General features: G+C 39.8%; 1 protein-coding gene across 1 annotated transcript in view; it reads left to right on the forward strand.

Annotated features, from left to right (window-relative positions):
• The window catches only part of LOC126416695 (tectonin beta-propeller repeat-containing protein), a 206,377-nt gene that overhangs the window by 49,434 nt on the left and 137,471 nt on the right, over positions 1-19,472 (forward strand). Inside the window, exon 8 of the mRNA XM_050084501.1 lies at positions 17,755-17,907. Within this exon, the coding sequence (XP_049940458.1) occupies positions 17,755-17,907 (153 nt within the window). The remainder of the gene's footprint in view (positions 1-17,754; positions 17,908-19,472) is intronic.

The raw sequence follows: 19,472 nt of genomic DNA on the forward strand, positions 1-19,472 counted from the left end.
AGTGTCACTGGAATGATGCAGGATTTGGGGTGGACATCATTAAAACAAAGGCGTTTTTCGTTGCAGCAGAATATTCTCACAAAATTTCAATCACCAACTTTCTCCTCTGAATGTGAAAATATTTTGTTGAGCCGACCTACATTGAGAGAAATGATCATCATAATAAAATAAGGAAATAAGAGCTCGCACAGAAAGATATAGGTGTTGATTTTTTCCTCACACTGTACGAGGATGTAATAATAGATAATTATTGTGAAGGTGGTTAGATGACCACTCTGTCAGACGCTTAAATGTGATTTGCAGAGTGTCCATGTAGATGTAGATGTAGACACTTCCTAAATTGTCTTAAATCTGTGTCTGTCCCACTCCCACCACACACTTTGCTTGTCACCATTGATGCCAACATCCCCCACGTACATGATCTGTCTGCTGCTGAACATTTCATCGGCCAGGACCCACTTGATTCCAAACCTGTGACATCCTTCCTACTCACCTTAACCAAAATTATGCTTACCAACAACTACCCACCTATGAGGGGCAGACATACAACCAGATCAGGGGTACGGCCATGGGAACCAGGATGGTTCCTTCCTGTGGCAACCTTTTCATGGGTTGCTAGGAGGGGGCTTTCCTGGGATCCATAAGTCTTCAGCCCCAGAATTGGTTTAGATATCTTTACCATATGGACTCATAATGAGGCCGACCTGTTAAAATTCCTGGAATCTCTAAATACCTTCTCTCAGTTAAATTTCACACAGTCCTATTCCAAATCTTGTGCCACTTTCCTTGATGTTGATTTCATCCATACCAAACGCGAGCTACACACTACTGTCCACATTAAACCTACTAACAAACAACAGAACTTACATTTTGGCAGTTGCCATTCTTTCCATGTCAAACGTTCCCTCCCATATAGCCTTGGCATCCAAGGCAAACACATTTGTTCATATGCAGGCTCTTTGCAGCAATATACCACCATTCCCACCTCAGCATTCACTGGATGCAATTACCCCACCAACCTAGTTCCAAAGCAGGTTCCAAAGCCATCACATCCAATCCTGGTACTGCTGATACCCCCGAAAAACAACTTCAGAGTATACCACTGGTGACTCAGTGTTATCCTGGACTGGAATGTATTAATCAGCTACTTCAACTAGGCCATGATTTCCTAAAATCACACTTTGGAGTGATATCTATTCTGTCTGAGATTTTGCCCTCACACTTAGAATGTTGTTGTTGTTGTGGTCTTCAGTCCTGAGACTGGTTTGATGCAGCTCTCCATGCTACTCTATCCTGTGCAAGCTTCTTCATCTCCCAGTACCTACTGCAACCTACATCCTTCTGAATCTGCTTAGTGTATTCATCTCTTGGTCTCCCTCTACGATTTTTACCCTCCACGCTGCCCTCCAATACTAAATTGGTGATCCCTTGATGCCTCAGAACATGTCCTACCAACCGATCCCTTCTTCTGGTCAAGTTGTGCCACAAACTTCTCTTCTCCCCAATCCTATTCAATACTTCGTCATTAGTTATGTGATCTACCCATCTAATCTTCAGCATTCTTCTGTAGCACCACATTTCGAAAGCTTCTATTCTCTTCTTGTCCAAACTATTTATCGTCCATGTTTCACTTCCATACATGGCTACACTCCATACGAATACTTTCAGAAATGACTTCCTGACACTTAAATCAATACTGGATGTTAACAAATTTCTCTTCTTCAGAAACGCTTTCCTGGCCATTGCCAGCCTACATTTTATATCCTCTCTACTTCGACCATCATCAGTTATTTTGCTCCCCAAATAGCAAAACTCCTTTACTACTTTAAGTGCCTCATTTCCTAATCTAATTCCCTCAGCATCACCCAACTTAATTAGACTACATTCCATTATCCTTGTTTTGCTTTTGTTGATGTTCATCTTATATCCTCCTTTCAAGACACTGTCCATTCCATTCAACTGCTCTTCCAAGTCCTTTGCTGTCTCTGACAGAATTACAATGTCATCGGCGAACCTCAAAGTTTTTATTTCTTCTCCATGAATTTTAATACCTACTCCGAATTTTTCTTTTGTTTCCTTTACTGCTTGCTCAATATACAGATTGAACAACATCGGGGAGAGGCTACAACCCTGTCTTACTCCCTTCCCAACCACTGCTTCCCTTTCATGTCCCTCGACTCTTATAACTGCCATCTGGTTTCTGTACAAATTGTAAATAGCCTTTCGCTCCCTGTATTTTACCCCCGCCACCTTTAGAATTTTAAAGAGAGTATTCCAGTCAACATTGTCAAAAGCTTTCTCTAAGTCTACAAATGCTAGAAACGTAGGTTTGCCTTTCCTTAATCTTTCTTCTAAGATAAGTCGTAAGGTCAGTATTGCCTCACGTGTTCCAGTGTTTCTACGGAATCCAAACTGATCTTCCCCGAGGTTGGCTTCTACTAGTTTTTCCATTCGTCTGTAAAGAATTCGTGTTAGTATTTTGCAGCTGTGACTTATTAAGCTGATAGTTCGGTAATTTTCACATCTGTCAACACCTGCTTTCTTTGGGATTGGAATTATTATATTCTTCTTGAAGTCTGTGGGTATTTCGCCTGTTTCATACATCTTGCTCACCAGATGGTAGAGTTTTGTCAGGACTGGCTCTCCCACGGCCGTCAGTAGTTCCAATGGAATATTGTCTACTCCGGCGGCTTTGTTTCGACTCAGGTCTTTCAGTGCTCTGTCAAACTCTTCACGCAGTATCATATCTCCCATTTCATCTTCATCTACATCCTCTTCCATTTCCATAATATTGTCCTCAAGTACATCGCCCTTGTATAGACCCTCTATATACTCCTTCCACCTTTCTGCTTTCCCTTCTTTGCTTAGAACTGGGTTTCCATCTGAGCTCTTGATATTCATACAAGTCGTTCTCTTATCTCCAAAGGTCTCTTTGATTTTCCTATAGGCGGTATCTATCTTACCCCTAGTGAGATAGGCCTCTGCATCCTTACATTTGTCCTCTAGCCATCCCTGCTTAGCCATTTTGCACTTCCTGTCGATCTCATTTTTGAGACGTTTGTATTCCTTTTTGCCTGTTTCACTTACTGCATTTTTATATTTTCTCCTTTCATCAATTAAATTCAATATTTCTTCTGTTACCCAAGGATTTCTACTAGCCCTCGTCTTTTTACCTACTTGATCCTCTGCTGCCTTCACTACTTCATCCCTCAAAGCTACCCATTCTTCTTCTACTGTATTTATTTCCCCCATCCCTGTCAATTGCTCCCTTATGCTCTCCCTGAATCTCTGTACAACCTCTGGTTCTTTTAGTTTATCCAGTTCCCATCTCCTTAAATTCCCACCTTTTTGCAGTTTCTTCAGTTTTAATCTACAGGTCATAACCAATAGATTGTGGTCAGAGTCCACATCTGCCCCTGGAAATGTCTTACAATTTAAAACCTGGTTCCTAAATCTCTGTCTTACCATTATATAATCTATCTGATACCTTTTAGTATCTCCAGGGTTCTTCCATGTATACAACCTTCTTTCATGATTCTTAAACCAAGTGTTAGTTATGATTATGTTGTGCTCTGTGCAAAATTCGACCAGGTGGCTTCCTCTTTCATTTCTGTCCCCCAATCCATATTCACCTACTATGTTTCCTTCTCTCCCATTTCCTACGCTCGAATTCCAGTCACCCATGACTATTAAATTTTCGTCTCCCTTCACAATCTGAATAATTTCTTTTATTTCATCATACATTTCTTCAATTTCTTCGTCATCTGCAGAGCTAGTTGGCATATAAACTTGTACTACTGTAGTAGGCGTGGGCTTCGTATCTATCTTGGCCACAATAATGCGTTCACTATGCTGTTTGTAGTAGCTTACCCGCATTCCTATTTTCCTATTCATTATTAAACCTACTCCTGCATTACCCCTATTTGATTTTGTGTTTATAACCCTGTAGTCACCTGACCAGAAGTCTTGTTCCTCCTGCCACCGAACTTCACTAATTCCCACTATATCTAACTTCAACCTATCCATTTCCCTTTTTAAATTTTCTAACCTACCTGCCCGATTAAGGGATCTGACATTCCACGCTCCGATCCGTAGAACGCCAGTTTTCTTTTTCCTGATAACGACATCCTCTTGAGTAGTCCCCGCCCGGAGATCCGAATGGGGGACTATTTTACCTCCGGAATATTTTACCCAAGAGGACGCCATCATCATGTAATCATACAGTAAAGCTGCATGCCCTCGGGAAAAATTACGGCTGTAGTTTCCCCTTGCTTTCAGCCGTTCGCAGTACCAGCACAGCAAGGCCGTTTTGGTTATTGTTACAAGGCCAGATCAGTCAATCATCCAGACTGTTGCCCTTGCAACTACTGAAAAGGCTGCTGCCCCTCTTCAGGAACCACACGTTTGTCTGGCCTCTCAACAGATACCCCTCCGTTGTGGTTGCACCTACGGTACGGCTATCTGTATCGCTGAGGTACGCAAGCCTCCCCACCAACGGCAAGGTCCATGGTTCATGGGGGGGATAGCTTTTCTCAACCTCCCAATCTCCACAATATTCTTGTCAGACCCTATGCTCCTTCTGCACTGATCCCCCTTCCCTGTGGCTCTTACCCCTGTGACTGTCCCCACTGTAAGACTTCCCCTATACACCCTCCTAACACCTCCTGTACTAGCCCTGTAAATGGCAAAACATATACTATCAAAGGGAGAGCCACCTGTGAAGCAACATGGCATATACCAGCTGTTGCGTAAATACCTTTTGGCCTTTTACATCAAAGTGACTACCACCAAATCATCAGTTAGGATGACAGAGGATGTATACTGGGAACATGCAATATCCTGTTGCAGAGCATGCTCTACATGACAGTTGTGACCTCAGTGCCTGTTTCATCACACCTGTCATTTTGGTTCTTCCCCCAGACACAAGTTTCTTAGACCTCAGGAGGTGGGCACTATCACTATAACGTGTCCTTGGTTCTTGCCACCCACCTGGCCTTAATTTACATTAATTTCTTCCATCTCAGCATTTCTTCACAGTAACTACTCCTTTTGTCACTCTGTTTTAGTTTTCTACATCTTTCTTTTCTTACATGTCTGTTTTTCACCATCCCCCTCCCACCTCTATTATGCACAATGCACTTAGCTTTTCACTCTACACTTTTATTAACTTGCGCATAATGTTTAAGCAGTAATCTCTGTCTTGCATATTACCCTGTGTTACACCTTTAAGCTCTCTGGTTTTCAAATCTCACGTGGTGCAGTCCCCAACAATCAGTCTTTCCTTTTCATCCCATCTGGTAAGTCTCCCCTGGCCCACAATTCTGGGTGACTTTCCCAAACTCTAACCCATTTCCTAGATCTCTCCAGTCCTTCTCCTTCACCCAACTTCCTTTCCCTTCAACCATTCTGCCTGAAGAAGGAGCCACTGGCTCTGGAAGCTTTCCCGATTATAATCTTCTTTTGTGTGTGTGTTCCAGTGCTGCTTGGTAGTAGATTTTTTTTATCTATCCAATTACATTATTTTTTTAAAAATTGATTGTTTTCATTGTTATGTTTAAGGAGTTGGGCTTTCTGGCTACTGCTTCACAGTACATTTATTCCCTTAGAAAGTTTGTTGTAAATCTATTACATGCAATCTTGAACCTCCATAGTTGGAGTGTGGTATGAGACCTCACTCAACGTGCATCCCAATGGTATCCTTGGGTTGAGTTTATTATAGGTTGGAACAAAATCCACTGCAGTTCAAAAGGAACAATGATATGCATAATTACAATACCAGAAGGAAAAATGACATTCAACAGTCTATGTTAAGGTTGTCTTTAGCCCAGCAAGGGGTGCGCAATGCTCCAAGTAAAATTTTTGATCAGCTACACAGTGATACAAAAGTCCGGCAGACAGCAAAATAAAATTTTGAAAACAAACTGAAAAAATTTCTACTTGACAACTCCCCCTATTTTGTTGAAGAATTTTTGGTATTTTAATGTGTAGAAGGTGGTGGGTAGAAATTACTACCTCCCATGTGTGTATTTAATAATAACAATAATAATAATAAAACTTATAGATGTTCAGTATGTAAGTATACTTACAAAATTAATTTGTGATGTGAATGTAAAATCACTCATTCCACATCATTATGATACATCGTGCAAATGACCCAAGGAACATGAAACTAACTAACTAGCTTCTAAAATGACTGGTGGTGTGCTGAATATAGCACTGTAATGTTACAATAAGATGGAACAGCTGACCATTTTTATCTCCAGGGGGCAAAACTGCAAATACTGCATATAGACACAAATTAAAGTAGAATAAACTATCCTAGCTTTTGTAACTGTTAACTCCTTTGGGGAAGACAGAGGGAGTAGACTGAGGAAGTTTGGAAAGGTTGGAAAGGAGGGGCAGGGCACTCAGACCCCAGATTGGGAGGGATCCTATCTGCTGTGATGAGGAGATACAACTAAGATGACTATTGACATTGACTATTACAAACTGAGATAATGTAGTGGTAAGACACTGAAATCGCATTCAAGAGGACAGCAGTTTCAATCCTCAAGTGATTGTCCAGATTTATATTTCCCATGGGTGCCTTAAACTGATCCAGACTAATACCACAGTAGTTCCTTTGAAAAGGACTTTGCTGATTTCTTTCCCCAATCCAAACTTGTAATCCATCTATAATGACCTCCTCACTGACAGCATGTAAACTCTTAATCTTCCACATCCTTCAGTGTTCCCTTAATGTATAACAGATTGAGTTGGTGCAACAACAAAACCACTGAACCCACATTTGGTTGGAGTAAGATTCAAAATCTTGTGTGACCACACAGATTGAGGTTTTCTGTGACTGCTGAAATGCCCGACTGGATGCTTTGAAAAAACCACAATCAGCTGTTAGTGCTCAATCCAAGCTTCTGTTCCATCTCTCAAAGCCATTTTGGCAATGGAATGTTAAAACCTTATTTTTCTTTCCTCTTTTTTTAAGTTTAATTTGAAAACAGGATGTTTGCATACCTATAAATGGCAACTTTTTGGTAACCAGCTAATCATTATTAGTTCACATTTTGTAGTTAAATTCTCAAGTGATCATTACTCACTTAGTTCCTTAGGTTTTCTCTGCGTGTTTGATAGAAGGTACAGTATTATGTCCCTCACTGTTGTGTGTAATGACAGTCGAATACCTGATGAAGGCCGTGGTTCAGTTGGTCTGATCTGGGATGGCGCTCCTTTCTGGCTGATTCTTTTGGGTGGTGGGAGGATTAGGGATGTGGGAGGATATGGCACTGGAAATCTGTTTGAGGACTAGGTGTGACGGATAGTGCCTTCCTGGAGAGGCCTCTGTGAGATCTTCAGCATATTGGGAAAGGAAATTCCGACGAAGGGATCGCAGCTGTCAAAACACAGGTAATGTTGATGGTGTCCGTGGGCTGATATGGATAGAGGTATGATAGAGGTATGGATGGAGTGGTCAGTTGTGGGAGATCACTGAACCATAAAAACTCCCTTCTCTGGATCTCACCCTCCTTTCACAATGACCTTCAAATTTTCAGGTACCACCAGTCCATTCCTCACAAAACAGAACTCCTGAACTGCAGTCTCGTCATTTTGTGTTGCCCCCTTTACTCCTTAATTATTTATAAAGAAAGAGAACAGTCTATTCTATGCCAAGAGTTGACTGGGAGAAACCTTTGTGGAAGATGAATGGTAATTTGTTGAATGATGATAAAGAGCAAATCTCCAAAAGAAATTCTCAGCAATGTTTGGGCCACTAAAAAAAGTTCCTATTGATTTTGTGCACTAATTTGTTAGTGTGGTGACTTGTTTGTTAGTGTGGTGACTTGAGTGGACCACTTTACACCAGAAATTAAGCAGTAATGAAATGAGTAGGAGGAAACTGGTTGCTTTTCACCAAAAAGGACAAGTTGTTTTCGTCTTCCACAAAGACTTCCACTAGTGTTTTCTTGCTTTAAGAGGATTGTTCTTATTGATTTCAATGGAAAGAGTTTCACTACAATTGATGAATTTTACGCAAGTGCTCTACAGCAGAAAAATGGATAAAACACACCAGAAGAGGTCCGGATTCAAATTACAGTGAAATTACAGTGAAAGTTCCAGTGCCTAGAAGCCAATTACAAATAAAGCTTCGGTCAAGCAGAACACGACTTGCTCTTTACTTGCACGATATCCTGCAATGTGAAGGGCATCAGGCAGATTAAATATTCCTAGATTTCCAGGAAACATATGACTCAGTGCCACACAGCATACTGTTAACAAAGGCCTGAGTATACAAAAAAGGATATCACAAGGGGAGACCACGATGTTGGGATCATGGATTTACTTAAAGTTTGTACATCTATATATGGCTATTAAAACAACATAATGTGCATGTAGTAATGTACATGACTGTGGCAATTCAGAGTTAAATGCAAGATAAGTTTTATGCGTCTATTATGTAACTGAACAATGGAAAATCCAGGGTGGAATGTAACAATATTATGAAAAGGAAAGTTGCTACTCACCATATAGTGGAGATGCTGAGTTGCAGATAGGCACAACAAAAAGACTGTCATAAAATGTGCTTTCGGCCAACAAGGCCTTTGTCGGGGATAGAACAATACCCCCCATCTCCTCTGCCCCGTCCTCTGTCTAACCTCCCAAACGCACATAGCTGCCCTAACCTCTTTCCATCTTCTCCCTGTGCGCTCCCCAGCAGCACTTCACTGTCCCTCACTTCTACTCTACTATCCCTCCCCCTACCAGTCCACCCGCTCCAGCCTCCTCCTTACTGCCACCCAGTCACTTCATTTATATGACATTTGAGAGGTAATACAATGAAAAAAAAATACATGTGCATTTTCTTTAAGTTGTTGTGGATTTCATATGTTATTTGACTATTTAATATTTGATTGACTGATCTGGCCTTGTAACATTAACCAACACGGCCTTGCTCTGCTACTACTCTGAACGACTGAAAGCAAGATGAAACTACAGCCATAATGTTTCCCGAGGGCATGCAGCTTTACTGTATGGTTAAATGATGATGGCATCGTCTTGGGTAAAATATTCCAGAGTTAAAATAGTCCCCCATTTGGATCTCCGGGCGGGGTCTACTGAGGATGATGTCGTTATCAGGAGAAAGAAAACTGGCATTCTATGGATCGGAGCATGAAATGCCCGTTCCCTTAATCGGACAGGTAGGTTAGAAAATTTACAAAGGGAAATGGATAGGTTGAAGTTAGATGTAGTGGGAAATAGTGAAGTTTGGTGGCAGGAGAAACAAGACTTCTGGTCAGGTGAATTCAGGGTTATAAATACAAAATAAATTAGGATAGTGCTGGAGTAAGTTTAATGTTGTTGTTGTTGTTGTGGTCTTCAGTCCTGAGACTGGTTTTATGCAGCTCTCCATCCTACTCTATCCTGTGCAAGATTCATCATCTTCCAGTACCTACTGCAACCTACATCCTTCTGAATCTGCTTAGTGTATTCATCTTTTGGTCTCCCTCTATGATTTTTACCCTCCACGCTGCCGTCCAATACTAAATGGGTGATTCCTTGATGCCTCAGAACATGTCCTACCAACCGATCCTTTCTTCTAGTCAAGTTGTGCCACAAACTTCTCTTCTCCCCAATCCTATTCAGTACCTCCTCATTAGTTATGTGATCTATCCATCTAACCTTCAGCATTCTTCTGTAGCACCACATTTCAAAAGCTTCTATTCTCTTGTCCAAACTATTTATCGTCCATGTTTCACATCCATACAAATACTTTCAGAAACGACTTCCTGACACTTAAATCTGTACTCGATGTTAACAAATTTCTCTTGTTCAGAAACGCTTTCCTTGCCATTGCCAGTCTACATTTTATATCCTCTCTACTTCGACCATCATCACTTATTTTGCTCCCCAAATAGCAAAACTCCTTTACTACTTTAAGTGTCTCATTTCCTAGTCTAATTCCCTCAGCATCACCCGAGTTAACTCAACTACATTCCATTATCCTCGTTTTGCTTTTTTTGATGTCCATCTTATATCCTCCCTTCAAGACACTATCCATTCCATTCAACTGCTCCTCCAAGTCCTTTGCTGTGTCTCACAGAATTACAATGTCATCGACGAACCTCGAAGTTTTTATTTCTTCTCCATGGATTTTAATACCTACTCTGAATTTTTCTCTTGTTTCCTTCACTGCTTGCTCAATATACAGATTGAATAACATCGGGGATAGGCTACATCCCTGTCTCATTCCCTTCCCAACCACTGCTTCCCTTTCATGCCCCTCGACTCTTATAACTGCCATCTGGTTTCTGTACAAATTGTAAATAGCCTTTCGCTCCCTGTATTTTACCCCTGCCATCTTTAGAATTTGAAAGAGAGTATTCCTGTCAACATTGTTGAAAGCTTTCTCTAAGTCTACAAATGCTAGAAACGTAGGTTTGCCCTTCCTTAATCTAGCTTCTAAGATGAGTCGTAGGGTCAGTGTTACCTCACGTGTTCCAACATTTCTACGGAATCCAAACTGATCTTCCCCGAGGTCGGCTTCTACTAGTTTTTCCATTCTTCTGTAAGGAATTTGCATTAGTATTTTGCAGCTGTGACTTATTAAACTGATAGTTTGGTAAGTTTCACATCTGTCAACTCGCTGCTTTCTTTTGGGATTGGAATTATTATATTCTTCTTGATGTCTGAGGGTATTTCGCCTGTTTCATACGTCTTGCTCACCAGATGGTAGAGTTTTGTCAGGACTGGCTCTCCCAAGGCCGTCAGTAGTTCCAGTGGAATGTTGTCTACTCCGGGGGCCTTGTTTCGACTCAGGTCTTTCAGTGCTCTGTTAAACTCTTCACACAGTATCGTTTCTCCCATTTCATCTTCATCTACATCCTCTTCCATTTTCATAATATGTCAATTGTTCCCTTATGCTCTCCCTGAAACTCTGTACAATCTCTGGTTCTTTCAATTTATCCAGGTGCCATCTCCTTAAATTCCCACCTTTTTGCAGCTTCTTCAGTTTTAATCTACAGGTCATAACCAATAGATTGTGGTCAGAGTCCACATCTGCCCCTGGAAATGTCCTACAATTTAAAACCTGGTTCCTAAATCTCTGTCTTACCATTATATAATCTATCTGAAACCTGTCAGTATCTCCAGGCTTCTTACATGTATACAGCCTTCTTTTATGATTCTTGAACCAAGTGTTAGCTATTATTAATTTGTGCTCTGTGCAAAATTCTACCAGGCAGCTTCCTCTTTCATTTCTTAGCCCCAATCCATATTCACCTACTATGTTTCCTTCTCTCCCTTTTCCTACTACCGAACTCCAGTCACTCATGACTATTAAATTTTCATCTCCCTTTGCTATCTGAATAATTTCTTTGATTTCATCATACATTTCTTCAATTTCCTCGTCATCTGCAGAGCTAGTTGGCATATAAACTTGTACTACTGAAGTAGGCATGGGCTTCCTGTCTATCTTTGCCACAATAATGTGTTCACTATGCTGTTCGTAGTAGCTTACCCGCATTCCTATTTTTTTTATTGATTATTAAACCTACTCCTGCATTACCCCTATTTGATTTTGTATTTATAATCCTGTATTCGCCTGACCAAAAGTCTTGTTCCTCCTGCCACCGAACTTCACTAATTCCCACAATATCTAACTTTAACCTATCCATTTCCCTTTTTAAATTTTCTAACCTACCTGCCCGATTAAGGGATCTGACATTCCACGCTCTGATCCGTAGAACGCCAGTTTTCTTTCTCCTGATAACGACATCCTCTTGAGTAGTCCCTGCCCGGAGATCCGAATGGGGGACTATTTTACCTCCAGAATATTTTACCCAAGAGGACACCATCATCATTTAACCATACAGTAAAGCTGCATGCCCTCGGGAAAAATTACGGCTGTAGTTTCCCCTTGCTTTCAGCCGTTTGCAGTACCAGCACAGCAAGGCCATTTTAAATAATATGACCAGTGATGGAAAAAAAGAAAATTGAAATTTAAGTCTGAGCACAAATTGAACCATCACCTCATACATGTTCGTTTCATGTAGTTCAAATGCTGATCGCTTCACCACAATGAATGCTAACAACCATCTCCTATGCACGGAGACATAAGCCACATAAGAGACACACAAAACTGCTCTTGCAATTTTCCCAGAATTGCTGGAGTAGTGCATCTTACTACTTGCATATTATGTTGTTTTAATGGCCTGCTGAAGGCGTACAAAGTTTGAAGCAAATCTGTGATCCCAATGTTGTGTCCTCCCTTTGTCAGATATGTGAATGGTTCAAAGACTTTTTAAGTAATAGAAACCAAATCATACACGATGTGGAATAACACCTACTTTATTACTCTGCGACTCACTAAATCCCTAATAAACACTTTCCACAGCTGCACATGTCCTTATTTACTGTCTCATCAAGTGAAAGCTAACCTCTGAAAACATACATGTTTATGAAATACCATTTTTCCCGAGGGCATGCAGCTTTACTGTATGATTAAATGATGATGGCGTCCTCTTGGGTAAAGTATTCCGGAGGTAAAATAGTCCCCCATTCGGATCTCCGGGCGGGGACTACTCAAGAGGATGTCGTTACCAGGAGAAAGAAAACTGGCGTTCTACGGATCGGAGCGTGGAATGTCAGTTCCCTTAATCGGGCGGGTAGGTTAGAAAATTTAAAAAGGGAAATGGATAGGTTAAAGTTAGATATTGTGGGAATTAGTGAAGTTCGGTGGCAGGAGGAACAAGACTTCTGGTCAGATGACTACAGGGTTATAAACACAAAGTCAAATAGGGGTAATGCAGGAGTAGGTTTAATAATGAATAGGAAAATAGGAATGCGGGTAAGCTACTACAAACAGCATAGTGAACGCATTATTGTGGCCAAGATAGATACGAAGCCCACACCTACTACAGTAGTACAAGTTTATATGCCAACTAGCTCTGCAGATGACGAAGAAATTGAAGAAATGTATGATGAAATAAAAGAAATTATTCAGATAGTGAAGGGAGACGAAAATTTAATAGTCATGGGTAACTGGAATTCGAGTGTAGGAAAAGGGAGAGAAGGAAACATAGTAGGTGAATATGGATTGGGGCTAAGAAATGAAAGAGGAAGCCGCCTGATAGAATTTTGCACAGAGCACAACTTAATCATAGCTAACACTTGGTTTAAGAATCATGATAGAAGGTTGTATACATGGAAGAACCCTGGAGATACTAAAAGGTATCAGATAGATTATATAATGGTAAGACAGAGATTTAGGAACCAGGTTTTTAATTGTAAGACATTTCCAGGGGCAGATGTGGACTCTGACCACAATCTATGGGTTATGAACTGTAGATTAAAACTGAAGAAACTGCAAAAAGGTGGGAATTTAAGGAGGTGGGACCTGGATAAACTGACTAAACCAGAGGCTGTACAGAGTTTTGGGGAGAGCATAAGGGAACAGTTGTCACAAATGAGGGAAAGAAATACAGTAGAAGAAGAATGGGTAGCTCTGAGGGATGAAGTAGTGAAGGCAGCAGACGATCAAGTAGGTAAAAAGAAGAGGGTTAGTAGAAATCCTTGGGTAACAGAAGAAATATTGAATTTAATTGATGAAAGGAGAAAATATAAAAATGCAGTAAATGAAGCAGGCAAAAAGGAATACAAACGTCTCAAAAATGAGATCGACAGGAAGTGCAAAATGGCTAAGCAGGGATGGCTAGAGGACAAATGTAAGGATGTAGAGGCTTATCTCACTAGGGGTAAGATAGATACTGGCTACAGGAAAATTAAAGAGACCTTTGGAGATAAGAGAACCACATGTATGAACATCAAGAGCTCAGATGGGAACCCAGTTCTAAGCAAAGAAGGGAAAGCAGAAAGGTGGAAGGAGTATATAGAGGGTCTATACAAGGGCGATGCACTTGAGGACAATATTATGGAAATGGAAGAGGATGTAGATGAAGATGAAATGGGAGATACGATACTGCGTGAGGAGTTTGACAGAGCACTGAAGGATCTGAGTCGAAACAAGGCCCCCGGAGTAGACAACATTCCATTGGAACTACTGACGGCCTTGGGAGAGCCAGTCCTGACAAAAATCTACCATCTGGTGAGCAAGTTGTATGAAAGAGGCGAAATACCCTCAGACTTCAAGAAGAATATAATAATTCCAATCCCAAAGAAAGCAGGGGTTGACAGATGTGAAAATTACCGAACTATCAGTTTAATAAGTCACAGCTGCAAAATACTAACACGAATTCTTTACAGACGAATGGAAAAACTAGTAGAAGCCAACCTCGGGGAAGATCAGTTTGGATTCCGTAGAAATACTGGAACACGTGAGGCAATACTGACCTTACGACTTATCTTAGAAGAAAGATTAAGGAAAGGCAAACCTACGTTTCTAGCATTTGTAGACTTAGAGAAAGCTTTTGACAATGTTGACTGGAATACTCTCTTTCAAATTCTAAAGGTGGCAGGCGTAAAATACAGGGAGCGAAAGGCTATTTACAACTTGTACAGAAACCAGATGGCAGTTATAAGAGTTGAGGGACATGAAAGGGAAGCAGTCGTTGGGAAGGGAGTGAGACAGGGTTGTAGCCTCTCCCCGATGTTATTCAATCTGTATATTGAGCAAGCAGTAAAGGAAACAAAAGAAAAATTTGGAGTAGGTATTAAAGTCCATGGAGAAGAAATAAAAACTTTGAAGTTCGCCGATGACATTGTAATTCTGTCAGAGACAGCAAAGGACTTGGAAGAGCAGTTGAACGGAATGGATGGTGTCTTGAAGGGAGGATATAAGATGAACATCAACAAAAGCAAAACGAGGATAATGGAATGTAGTCGAGTTAAGTCGGGTGATGCTGAGGGTATTAGATTAGGAAATGAGACACTTAAAGTAGTAAAGGAGTTTTGCTATTTGGGGAGCAAAATAACTGATGATGGACGAAGTAGAGAGGATATAAAATGTAGACTGGCAATGGCAAGGAAAGCGTTTCTGAAGAAGAAAAATTTGTTAACATCGAGTATAGATTTAAGTGTCAGGAAGTTATTTCTGAAAGTATTTGTATGGAGTGTAGCCATGTATGGAAGTGAAACATGGACGGTAAATAGTTTGGACAAGAAGAGAATAGAAGCTTTTGAAATGTGGTGCTACAGAAGAATGCTGAAGATTAGATGGGTAGATCACATAACTAATGAGGAAGTATTGAATAGGATTGGGGAGAAGAGGAGTTTGTGGCACAACTTGACCAGAAGAAGGGATCGGTTGGTAGGACATGTTCTGAGGCATCAAGGGATCACCAATTTAGTATTGGAGGGCAGCGTGGAGGGTAAAAATCATAGGGGGAGACCAAGAGATGAATACACTAAGCAGATTCAGAAGGATGTAGGTTGCAGTAGGTACTGGGAGATGAAGAAGCTTTCAGAGGATAGAGTAGCATGGAGAGCTGCATCAAACCAGTCTCAGGACTGAAGACCACAACAACAACAACATTGTACACAGCTTCACTTAATTAAAAAACTGGACAGTAACACCACATCTGGAATCCTCTGCAGTTACTATTCTAAATAAACTGGCATATACAACATGTTAATAATAATATTAAACTTAAATATAATTTTAGGTACATCTACATTTACATATATTGCCCCCCCCCCCCTCCCCTCCTCACCATTAAAACAGGAGTGTTTCTCTCTTCCTATCCCTCACTCCTTCCTGATGAAGAAGCTAATAGTTGCAAAAGTTAGGACTGCATTGTGTACTTTTATACATGGTGGTCAGAAACAGCCTGAGAAGCTTATAAGGGTTAGGTTGTGCTGAGAAATAATGGTTGAGGAAAAAATGCAAAAAAGTTGCATCATTTTGGGGTTGATAGCTTTGAAGTTAGACAATTAGGTTGATGTGAGTGCGAATTCAAGTGGCCCGCCAGATACAATTAGTGTCAGTTGTTCTTATGGTATAGATGATTGTGCATGAGACTGCTCAGCCTTTGGCTCCGGTTCGATTCTTACTACTGTCCAATGTCCACTTTTTGTATCACTCTCTTGTTCGGTTTTAGGAAACCAAATGAAGAACACATTTGCTGACACCATCTGGGGTGGGCTGCTTGAATTTGCATGCAGAATGGTCTGATTGGCTAACTACAGTGTTAATTAACTTGGAAATGCCACATTGCATTGAATTTATTTCTTAACAGTTATTTCTCATTACAACCTACCCTGCAACACACTTACAGGTTTTTCAGACTGTTCCTGACAGCCCAGTATATGTCAACTGGCAGTATCAAATATGTCATCTCATGAAGGTAAGTACAGGCTAACACTTCTGTCTCATAATTTCACAGTTTATGTCCATTCACTGCAAACCAACTACCGATTTGCGGTCGAGGGCACTTTGGTACCACTATCATTTCCACCTTACCTTTTCCATTTGTCAGGAAAAACAACTGTTGGTAAGTATCCATATGAGCTCTGAGGTCTCCAGTTTTCTTGTTGTGATCATTTTGTGGGACATATATGGGAGGAAGGAATAAGCTGACCAACTTTTCTTCGAACATTTGCTCTTGGAATTTCAAGACTAATTCTATCAGTAACGTGCAATGACTTTCTTATTTCTTGTAGTTCTGTTGCTGGAGTTTGTTGAGTGTGTCAAGCTTACTAAATGAGTCTGTGATAATTGCCAGAAAGCTACAGTGATAAATTTTAGAAGTAATGAATTTGAAAATTGTGATATTCATTTGAAAATACTGTTATATTATATATCAGGTTCGACTAACAGAGGATGTTGAGCACGTGAAAACAAGAATAATGTGAATGGCTACAGGCACATTTGACTTGTGTGGAGTGTTTCATAGAGACAAAAATACTGAGAATCCTAATTCATCTATACTGTAACAGACATAAATTCCACAGCATTGTGCATCTAGTTGAGAATGAATCTCAATTTTTTTGTTTGAAATCGTACTAGAATAGAATAGAACATTTTATTTCTCTGTAAGTATTTTTTCATACAATTGCCTTTATAAAGGTTTACAGTGGAATCGAGTTACATCCAATACCAATTACATGTACATAAAATAACACAGAAAATAACTAACTTATTTAAGAACTAAAAGATTTTCTTTGTCACTTAAGAAAAACATAAAGTTATTCAGTTGAATAGAAGTCTTTGCATTACAGCCAAGTTTGTAATATGCTTTCATGTTTATTTAGTGGTACTGTACGAATTCAATATGGTAATTTATTGAAAAATTTTATGCTCAAATATTTATAGTTATTGCAGACTAAAGTAAGTCTTGAGGAAGGCAATTCCAACAAGTCACTGTTTCTGGTATTGTGTACATGCACATCACATCTCATGTTGAATTTTTCCAGATTTTTCTGTAGAATATATCACATAGTTATATACATGCGGTAAAGGTACTGTCACCATTTTATTTTTTGTTGCTCTGATTCATCGACTCATATCTTTGGCCTTTTAATCCTGTATATTACCATGTGAACAGCTGAATTGTGTGTTGCATTTAGAAATAGTCATTTATTTAGCAGCACGCCTGCTCAGTTTACAAAGGATTTTCTTATTTTGTTCAACCTACTGAGAAGTGTCAAACAAAATTGCTCAACATGTGCATTTGTAACACTTTTGAGGCAAAAGAAAGTTAAAATATTATTTCATGATAAAAACTACACATGAATATTCCAAGGTGTGTAATAAATGTACAGCATATAATTTAACAACCACAGAAATGAAAAAAGCTTTTGGTTTAGTACTTCCATCAGGGAACAGACAAGAGGACTGCGATCAATTGTGGGAAAGATGCTGCATAATCAGAGTTCTCGCACCATCTCACCAGAAAGGCTAGCAGTTTTCACCAATTTTGCGAGCCAGTGGAAGTGGTGGACTCGTAGCTCACAGATCAGGTGATAAATAATTTTATGTGCTGACACGAGCCATTACCTGAGTTGAAAGCATCATCTAGTTTCTATTACTGCCAAGGTAGTAGCTATCAGCTGATAAATGTGGCTTGCTGGAATATAGATTGAGCATAAATTGGGTTTCTGTCATTCCTTGTTGCTGTTTGGGAAAGGTTCTCCAACAATTGCCTGGCAGCAAGGCTAAATAACTGACTCACCCGTTCTCTTTCATGGCTGCCCTAATCATGACAAATAACGTACCATTATTGTCTCTGCACGAAAGTGCACTGATCTTGAGAAAATGGCAGAACTTCAAGTACCAATTGTATAAACTTTGTTGACTGGAGATGAGTTTTGACCATAGTTTAGAAAATGAATCTGGTTCATAAAAATGATATGTTATGTAACATTAACTTTTCAGATGCAAGAGGTTTTATGTTGATTGAAGTTACCATGACACATGCTTACCAACACTGCTAAATCACCTGTCAAAACTATTATTGCACTTAGTCCGCACATATTAACCATACATTGTAGATTACTATTGAAGGTTTCATCTTGTGAAGCTGGTTGAAAATATAAAAAGAAGGTTTGCTATTTGTGTCTCCACAGGTGTAGATAAATTATTGCTGGAAATTCTCTTGAGCCAGTATCCTACAGCATAAAATCTCAATGTTAGCAGCAGCATGCACATAGGAGTCAGTGGCTGGTTTTATGTGATTGATTGCAACAGACACTCTCTCACTTTTAGTTCTATCAGTAGCACAGTAATTGACAAAATGTTAGTTTAAATTTTTTATTTTAATTTCAAGAAAGAGTTTGCTCTTTTGTAAAACATGTGGTAAGCCTGTTGTAACTCATTGCCATTAAATATCCTTAAAATAAATAAAAAGAAAAAAAAAAACATAATTCCTAGTGCTTAAGGTTCATGCACACTTAAAGTTGCCTACCCCACTGGGTCCCAGAATGTTAGGCAAACAGCAAGTGGTGTATTCAGTACGTTTTCAAAACATAGTATTGTCATAATTATCTTTATGATTGATATCGTAGAGAATACACCATTTCACACCTGTTAGGTCATGGCTATCTTATGTTGGCTGTTAGCTTGTGTGGTCAGTTTGACTCTTGTACCCAAACTATTGTCAACTGTGCCAGTGTATTAGGCTGACAGCTGTATTGTGAACATGATGGAAACACAAATATTATATATCATTGGTCAGAGATTTAGGTAGTTTTCTGTATGGACTGAATTTTCAAAAGTTCCAGCTTTTGAAGCCATTGTTATTCTTCGCTAGAGAAACTATTAATGCGGAGTCTGACAGATGTGTATGTTTGCACTGGTTGCTGGTAGGTCCTTAAAGATGTCATTGCTCATTGACCTACATGTACTTACTAGTTCAATTCATCAGTGCACACAAAGCTCTCATTGCTGTTTACTTATGAACTAGACATTCAATAGTTAAATTATTGCCCTCCTGTGAACACTGGCTTGTGAAAAATTTTATATCAATTGTGTAGTTACTCCATTTCAGGCTACAAAACATTACCAGAAAAGATGCTCATTGATTATT

The sequence above is a fragment of the Schistocerca serialis genome, chromosome 1 (genome assembly GCF_023864345.2).
Source record: "Schistocerca serialis cubense isolate TAMUIC-IGC-003099 chromosome 1, iqSchSeri2.2, whole genome shotgun sequence".
In the NCBI taxonomy this organism is placed as follows: Eukaryota; Metazoa; Arthropoda; class Insecta; order Orthoptera; family Acrididae; genus Schistocerca; species Schistocerca serialis.